General features: G+C 38.4%; 1 protein-coding gene across 3 annotated transcripts in view; it reads left to right on the top strand.

Annotated features, from left to right (window-relative positions):
• The window catches only part of OCA2 (OCA2 melanosomal transmembrane protein), a 227963-nt gene that overhangs the window by 148387 nt on the left and 70174 nt on the right, over window positions 1-9402 (top strand). For all 3 annotated transcript variants that reach the window (XM_026859053.1, XM_026859036.1, XM_026859045.1), the window contains exons 19-21: window positions 3809-3936; window positions 8531-8590; window positions 9147-9251. In XM_026859053.1, the coding sequence (XP_026714854.1) occupies window positions 3809-3936; window positions 8531-8590; window positions 9147-9251 (293 nt within the window). The remainder of the gene's footprint in view (window positions 1-3808; window positions 3937-8530; window positions 8591-9146; window positions 9252-9402) is intronic.

Raw genomic sequence — 9402 nt, 5'->3', positions numbered from 1 at the left:
CCTCCCCTCCCCTCCCCTCCCCTCAATGGGTAGCTGTATCTCCTCTTTGTAGGCATAGCAAAGAAAGCAAACACACCCTGAACAGACCATGTGTGTAAACTGAAATAAGCTCTGTGCAGCCAGAACTGGCAGCTGATGTGTTTGAGCCTTCCGAGAGATGTATTTGCTGGAGCACTGCAGGAGGACACCTCCCTTGCCTGTCCATATTCCCAGAGAAGAATATTGTAAGTCAGGGCACTGTTCTTGCATGCAAAGCTGCATGCATGGAGCTAATGCATGCTGGTAACACTCATGGTGCTAGAAAATACCTGGCTCTATCCACATCTTGTGCAGTTCTATAATATTTCATTAGCTTTAGCAAATAATTATTATCTCCATATAGCACATTCAAGTTGATTTTGTTTTCATTGGAGGCAGGAGGGGAAAAATAATGCCAAGATACTATCACAGATTTGAGAAAATGCTGTTCTTTTAATTCTTCACTTTGTTGTACTTACGTGCAAAATATATGTGACAAAATGTAATGCTGTCACATTTGTACAAAATAGCAATAAAATTCTGCTACTAAGCTTCTGATCTGCACACATCTACTTCCCCTTGCAGTGTTCCTCTAACAGGAATTACCGTCATCTTTATTTATTTAAAGCAGAGTTGAGCCTGATCGCTGTTCTTTACTGGATGTCGTGGTTTGAACTTGGCCACTGGCCAATCACCACATGGCCAGTCACTTACTTTCCAACCCCCCTTCTTGGCGAAATAGGGGAGGGACAAAAAAAAAGAAATTCATAGACTGAATTAAAAAAAAAATTAGTAATAGTAACAAAACAACACTAACAATACTAAGTCCAAACGAGTAACATACACTGCAGTTGCTCACCAACTGGCAACTGGTACACAGCCCTCAGCAGCAATGCGACTGCATCAAAAAGTCCCACCATGCCAACCGGAAAACAGAGAGCATGTCTCCTTTATATACTGAGTGTGATGTCACATGATATGGAATACTCCAGTGATTGATCCGGGCCTGGCCCTCTAACTGTGCTCCCTCTCAACCCAAGGAAAGATAACTCTATCCTGGCTGAGAATTCAGAGAACAGCCAAGATGACGGTGAGAAGAAAATTAGGCAGTGAATTTCTATAACATCTTTATTTGTGTTCAGAGCAAATAACTATTTAATTTCCATGAACAGATTTGCTTTGTTTTTGGAAAGACAGTAAATCAGCTATGCTAGCAAAAAGGCATGGTAGACAGGAACTGACAGTTCTCTTGCTGTTTACTTTGGGAACTCTGGGAGCACTCCTCTCCCTGTTGTTTGTAACTGTTTTTGCAAAGTCTTATACACATACCCAAAGTCCAGTGCCCACCCTAGAAAATTAATATGTTTTCACTTAATGCCAGAATCCAGCATTCATCCTTAGATCAGTCCTGGAGTCTCTATCCAGTGGTTGGCAAAATGCCATTCTTCACAAGAACATTTGGGAGCAGCTATTCCCACCTTGCTCTCTTTTGTGGTTGGTTTTGCTCTCCTCCTCCCTTGAAGTATGGTGCTCCTGCATGAACTATTTTTGACCATGCACTCTGATTAGATCACTGTAACCAAAGCAGGGACGAGACTTGCTCAGCTTGCAGCATGGCAATGTTTCTGTCTTTGGAGGTGAGAAGAGATGGCTGTGAGTCATGGTTTTTGGATCCAGTGAGGCCCTCAGATCAGATTTTACTCAAAATATGTATCAGGAGCAATGGAGGAACTGAAGCTACAAAATTTGGGATATAAATTTCCTTTGTTTTTCGGATCTCTGCTTAGCTTTGGCTTTGTTTCCATCTATATGGTGGTATTTCTGCTGACAAGCTATTAAATTTCCTAGTCCTTCATACCTGCTCCCTTACAAGGATTTCCCTGCATCTCCCTGTAGATTAGGTTTGCATCAGTCTAAAAGAAAACTTATTGTGAGAGATGCTTATCAAGGAAATAGCAAGACCAGAATGATCAGATGTGCGGAAGCTTTTCAAGAAGGGTCATGGTGAGAGAGGTCATTCGTAGTGCTGGGAAATGTGGCTTCAGCCAAGCAAAGAGGACAAAAGCCAGGTTAGGGCTATCAAGAATAGAGCTGAACTGGGGGGAAGATGCTTGAGAGGACAGAAATAGGTCATCAGCTGAAGAGTTGGTGTCACCGAAAGTGTTTTGGCTTTGGAGTCAAACAATGCAAGAAGTATTATTTCACTGCTGCACAAATACTGCAGCAGGAGATAAACCCACCTCAAAGCATGAAAGCTGGAGCTAGGGTCAAGCTAGCTGCTTTAGCTCTCCTTACCAAACAGACCAGCCAGAGTATCATCTGAGCTGCTGGTTTTGGCTTTTGGGCAGGTCTGGTTTCCTGCACTGAGCTTCAGTGTTTTCGGCAGGTGTATGTTACTGATCACAGTTAACCTGAAATTCTCATTTAGAGTGCAGCGTATCCCTGAAAGCTCCTAAAATGTACCTGAGAGCAAAATTCATTCTTCGATTAGGGAATTGAAACTGTGACACTGTATAGGAATTTTCACAGAAAACAATTAATGATTACAACTTCATAAACAGTGAGAACATTTGGTGTCTTCTCTTGTATTAATTACGATTTAAATGGAATATAGCTTAATTTGAAACTGTTGGATAATTTTGGATCTCTTTCTTCTTTTAATTTAATGGAAAAATACATATGCATAAGTTGAATGATCTAAAATTGTATGAATTAAGTCTTCAATCTGAATTTTCTTATAACTGTTAAAGGCTTTTGGAGAGGGCTTGCTTTATTCATCTATCTACTTTGTATCAGGGGCCTGTTTTCCCTAAGTCACATTCGTTATTTGATTACAAGTTGATGACTTCAAGTTTTTTGCCAGTAAAGATTATTATTCTTCTTCTCCTCACTTTTTCTGCAACTCTGTGAATCCATCACTTTCCAACTATGAATATATGAAATATTATGAGGTGTATGAAATAGTCATTTGAAGAAGTGGAAGGCTTTATTTCCATGCCATTAAAAACCCCATTAATTTATGTATCTTAGATTTGAGTATCAAAAATAAAATAAATCATCTGCTATTAAGGAAAAAAATAGAGAAGAAACAGAAAGAGGAACATCGTTCTGAGGAATAAAACACCCAAACGCCTTTTGTTTCATGTCTGAAATCCCATTCTATTACCTAAGATAAATGTGCCAGAGGAATCAAAGAGCTTCAGAAAGAATTTTAAGTGTGCAGAGAGACCGTGAGCCTTGCTCGGACAGGACATTTGCTGATTATGGTCTCTGGCTGATTGTGCATTTGATTTGCATTTTTTCTCAATCAGTTGCCTAAATATGTGCCTTAAAACACTTCAGGATGTAGAGAAGGATCCTGTCTGGAGAGGGCCTGTTTTGCTTTTTAAAGTCAGTCCTCTTCTGTTTTAAAGAGATTTTGCTTTCCTCTGTTTATTATCTGGAGCAGGTAGCCAGTGAGTTTTCAAGGGCCTGGGGCTGCAGCCAGCCTTTTGGGAGCTGCAGAATCCTTCGGTCTAACTCCTAAACACCAAAAGGTTTCTCTGTGATTCAAACCCATTGATTGTTGGGGGTAACCCAAATATGCCTTATTTGCCTTTATTTCTTTTCTAATTTATTTTGATTTGAAAGCAGAGACCATTCATCCTGTGGTATCTGTGAACTTTCCCTGTTACAGCGTCAGAGCAAAAGTGTGGCAAAAAACTTTGAAAATTGTAATACTGTAACTTTTACCTTGGTAGGACATAACAAGGCTGTGACAGGTACAGTGTTCTCTCTTTTTCTCACACAGGCTGGATTGCCATGTTGGGAGCCATTTGGCTGCTAGTGCTAGCAGACATCCATGATTTTGAAATGATATTGAACAGAGTTGAGTGGGCAACCCTCCTTTTCTTTGCAGCATTGTTTATTCTCATGGAGGTAAGATTCTCTGATTTCTAAAGCCTGAAGAGTTATAACCAATTAAAAAGATGAATTATGTTCCTGGGCAGAGGCCTCCTGCAGATTCAGTCACATGGGAATATTGTAGATTGTGTGTAGTCATGGTAGTACAGAGAGAAATTGCAGATTGGTGGATGTTGGCTGGACCTCTTTGATATTTAATTTTTCACTGTAAGCTTCATCTAACTCTCCTTCTGCTGTGTTTGTTGAATATATCTTACACAATCATTTTCATATAAGTGGAATTTTAGTTTCCAGGTTTGTCGACAGTCTATGTGTGCAGATACTTTATATGTATTTATGTGTTTGTTTTGCAATTACTTAGAGAAGTGGTAGGAAAAATAAAAGAACAAGAATAAACCAGAGCTGAGAAATGTTCCTAATGCTGTCTACTACATGATGACTACCAAATGGTGTAAGAGATTTCATGGGAGTATGGTTTGAAAGGATAATATCACTGACTTTCAGTTTGCAATTTAATTTAAAAATAAATTCAGTACTTGAAATGCCTGGATATCTTGCTGTGTAGTTTCATTGTGTTTTTCTGCTTGACTATTAGAAACGATCCACCCATATTTGTATCCCATTTTATGTACTATTTGATGCTTTCTTATAGCCTGAGTAGGTTTATTTTTCCTGCAAATATTTTGATAATTCTTTGTATGAATACTTACATTTACTTGTCAGTTAGGCTTCTAGAATGCCTGGTATTTTAAAGTTGTTATTTGTTGGGTTTAAATGATGTAATAATGTAGAAACATGACTGACAAAACCCAAGTGACCACCAGCACCCCCATGGCCAGTGAACTGTTTGAGTGAGTAGCCTGGGAAAAGCCTGTAATAAAAATTTTACTCACACAGCGTCCTTCCTTCCCCCTCCCCCTCAGTAATTGCAAAGATCCCAAGAATTTGTAAATTGAGATCTATTAAAAAAAAAAAAAATCACCAACAGTAAAAGGGACAAAATTTGAAACAAATATAAACAATGAATAATTCAACTAACTCTAATTAAAGCCAAACTGGAAGTTAAAATTTGGTAACCTCTGAGAAGATGAATGGAAACGCTGATTATCATTAGGAGGCTTGTTTGCAAGCTACTAGGTCTAAAATTCATCAGGAACTGTTGATTTATTGTACACTCATTAGTACAGGCAATTTTTAGTTCTCTCTGTTGTCAGGCTTTATACATCCTTGCATTTTCTAGCTCTCATAAGAAATCCATATTGAAGACATGTTTATTTTGTTTGCTGCTGCTGTAATAGTTTATTAGTTGCATTCCCTGATGTATTTATTGTTTTTGTTTGGATTGAATAGTTTTGATTTGAGTGTTGTGTGACTGCACAATAACATAGTAAAACGTGCGGGAAGTTATTTGCCATTTACTGCCAGACTTTGGATATGACTGTTGTTATCCACTGAACTTAATTTTTATGGTTTCTCAGGTCACCAGTGAATAGTTTGCTAATGAAAGAATATTGGAATAGCATCAATTTAACATCATGACAGAAACTTGTACAAATAATCAAGAAAAAAGCAGGAGACATTAAATTTTTTCTCCATAAATGAATGAGGAAAGTGTTCTAAGTATCATCACTTCCAATTTTGATCTGAATCTATTATGATCTGGATTAGCAGGAGATGACAGTCCTTGCCAAGGCTTTTTTTTTTTTTTTTTCATTTGGGGCAACAATTGCAAGAAGAAACAAGTCAAGACAAAGTTATGCATTGAAATATAAGACATTTTTCCATGATCTAGGCATTCAGCAGTTGTTAGCTCATATTCTTCACCCCACTGATCCTTTACCTTGGATGGTTACCTGTCTGAATCTACTTCCTACTGCTATAAATGTTTTCTTTCCTATTACAAGACACATTTAAAAACCTGTGTGGGACTTAGGCTACAAGTAATTTTGGAAGATATGATTGAGTTCCAGAGCCATAGGGGAAGTCTTGGAAGTTCTGCCTTTGCATGCTCATCAGCCCAGTCTGGTAGATCTTTTGCAATGAAAAATATCAGAAATCCTTTGGAGCTCTGTTGTTTCCTATTGTGTCCTTCGAGTACTTTGTCTCTACAGCTGTCTTTTTAGTCCTTGTTCACAAGTGGCTGTTACAGATTATAAAATCTTTCTGCTTCTTCTGTCTCTGTGACATAAGTTCCTTTGCCTCTCAGGGGTACAGTATTTTGTTCACTTTTATAGTCAAAATTGACATTTTACCTCAGTGCCCTCAGAGTTTATTTTCAACAGTCTTCATGGCATACTGTCCATAAGAGGGTTTCATGCAAACTTTTATGCATAAATTAAACTTTGATCTAAAATGGCACATGATTTTTTCTGCAGTAAAACTATTTTGAGCTGTCAGACAGGAACTAGTACACTTGAAATAGTAGTGGAGTAATAATTATTCCTCTTAGAAGACACAGGGAGATTCAGGACATCCTCTGTGCATTGTACACCCAGGGGAGGCCAGTGGAGGGGTGCTAACTGCTGACTTTCACTTAGGTGCTTGCAGGCCTGGATATTGTAGATACACCCTAAAGCTGGTTGTGCAGTCAGTACTGTCATCAGCTCTAACGTGATGAGCTACCTGCAGACTGACTGTCTTGCAGGAGTGATGTGTGTGTCCTTCACTCCCTTCACTCTCTCCTGAATATCTCTTTTGTAGTACCATTCCTGGATTCCAGAACAAATTTCAAGGATTACTGAAAAGTAATATGATCTGTTAATAGATAATTAAGTAATAAGGCAGCAATGTTAACTGAATGTAACTCTGGGCTTTAATTGCAGACAACTATGCATTAAAATGTTTATTTTGAAGTGTAAACACTAAGCACTTGTAGAAAAAAATATTACTGTTAATTAAGAATATTGCTTTTACATACATTTAAAAAGACACTGTCATAACCTTTGAGCTGATAAAGCTACACAGATAGCTTAGAATGAAAACAGTAACTTAAAATTACCAACAAGAATTTATTTCTTAGGAAACTTTCTCCTGGGAAATTAATTAAAAAATGTCTCTTTTTTTTTTTTTTTTTAAAGGTAAGGGGGGGGTGTGTGTACTTAGAAGTCTTATCACTTGTTTTCTGTGTGCTGCGTCTTTAAATGTAGAGATATTTTTTCTTGTGCAGAGCATTGTTAAAAGGGAATATCATTTCTGGGCCAAACTTAATATGTGGTGATACCCAAACCACTAGCATTCAGCTACCACCTGAACAAGCTGCAAATACAGGAACTGCTGGTCTGAAGGACAGTCCCTTTGTCGCTCTAACATTACCATGTCTTATACCATAACACTTGGTGCCTATTAGGATCTTTGTCCATCTCTGTCATGGAATCTGACAGTGTGCTTGTTGAATGGGTTTTTTTCCACTGATATCTCTGAAGGGCTCTGTCTGACTTCCAGGTGTGCAGGTTGTACAGAGATGTGTTGTGTGAATACTGACTTCTGAGGCTCTGTGTGGAAATGGAGTCAGTAAGTGAAGCATTGCAGAAAAAAGTGAAAGCAAGCCAATCAAAGTGGTCCAGGCTGAGCCAAAAATGCTGCAATTTTCTCCCCAAGAAACTGAAAAGTCATAAAGTAGATATACCTTATTCAATCTAAAACAAGTACTTCATTCTGGACACTTGTAAGAAAAGAAAACAAACCCAAAGTGAATTAAAGGCTAGCTCTTGTGAGTTAAAATCACCCTTTTACCTTGTGGTTTGAGGGAGCAGATAATTCTTTTGCCGTGTGAAGACTCAGTTTGTACTCTTCTCTCTGCCCGAGGGGAGACCAGAGCTATCACCACTAGGCTGGAGTCTTCCTATGTCTTTTCATCCATGGTAGTAAACATGGTTGTATGGGATGCTATCTAAGTATCCTGTACAAATGGGAGTGGCTCTCACAGGGAGGACAGAACACTGGTCCAGACTGTCCCCAGGTCCAGTGCTTACCAGGGGTTTCCCCCTTGGTTCAGGTACCTGACTTGAGCCTCAAAGAGCTGGTTATCCTGCTTCTCAGGTGCTGCTGCCTCTATGCCAATTTCCATTCAGCCAAGAACTCTGCAATTTAGCAAATGGGTACTGTTATTTTTTATGGGTCTGAGAAAGCTGTTTAACAGAAGCATGTATTTCGTTTTTCTATTTCTTCATCTCAGACTGAGCAGGATATGCCTGATTTCATCTGGCCTTTTAAACACCTGATAAACTTCTATTTATATTGCAGTTTTGGGGAAGTTGGCTTAAAATCAGATGTGTTCAGGTATTCAGAAAGTATGGATCGACTGAAGAACATAATCTTTACTTTTCAGCCATTCTCTGATGCCTGTGCCCCACACAGTAATCCTGCAGTAATCCACAGTAATTTTAAATAATCCTACCAGTCATTCCGGCACAACAAACACGCTTCTGCAAATACAGCTAACAACTTCAGCCATGTCTTTTCTCTCCACCAATTGCAATGTTGCTGTAGAAGCTACATGAGATGAATATCAGTATTTTGTGAATGGGAAGGAACTGTGTTTTCTTACATCCACTGAAGAAAATGTAAATGCATCAGGTACTTCACTAGTTGATGTCTTCTTTTTTTTTAGGCTTTGGCTCATCTGCACTTAATAGACTATATAGGAGAGCAGACAGCTTTGTTAATAAAGGTATGTTTAAAATATTTACAGTTTTTTAACAGTTAAGGAAAATAGTTCAGCTCCAATAGAATAATGAATAATACATTCATTTTGAATTTAATCTTAATTATTACAGTCCTGCATCAGCAATATCAAGAAAGCACGTCACACTTTGGTATGGATGGTATTTAATATGTATGTATCTGTCCACAGCCAGAATAAGTAGCCATAAAAGCAAAAGGGAAGCCTTTTCTATAGCCTATTCTATAATAGAAAGGTGAAAAAAATATAAACAATTAAAGATGAAAACTCACAGTTGCACAATGTATTTCTTGCGTGAAATCTGAGTATTAGAAATATCAGTATTTGTTTTCTTATTTGTTCAAATTTTCTTGGAAAAAGGAACAGTAATTGTGTTACTAAATATTGGACTATTTTCATTAAGATGCTTTTCCTATCTCAGAGCCTAAAGGAATAATAAATGTTGATAAATTAAGCCTGTGAAGAATGTGCAATTATGCCATGGGGACTTGACAGAGCAACACTGATCTCATCAAAATTTTAATTTGATCTCTCTCAATTCCAGGTGGTTCCCGAGGATCAGCGCTTGGCGGTGGCCATCATTTTAGTGGTCTGGGTGTCTGCTTTGGCCTCCTCTGTGATCGACAATATCCCCTTCACGGCGACAATGGTAGGGTCTGTGCAGCACTTGCACATCCGTCTTGGTGATGGCAAGGGAGCTGGGCTTGCTGATTAAGATGTTTTGGTTTTAACCTCTGCTGTGTTGTAGTTTACTTTATCCCCTGAGAGTGAATCATTATTACAAGTTTATTCATTCCATT

The sequence above is a fragment of the Athene cunicularia genome, assembly GCF_003259725.1.
Source record: "Athene cunicularia isolate RWA chromosome 1 unlocalized genomic scaffold, athCun1 chr1_part1, whole genome shotgun sequence".
NCBI lineage: Eukaryota > Metazoa > Chordata > Aves > Strigiformes > Strigidae > Athene > Athene cunicularia.
This window is presented reverse-complemented; position numbering and strand designations above follow the sequence as displayed.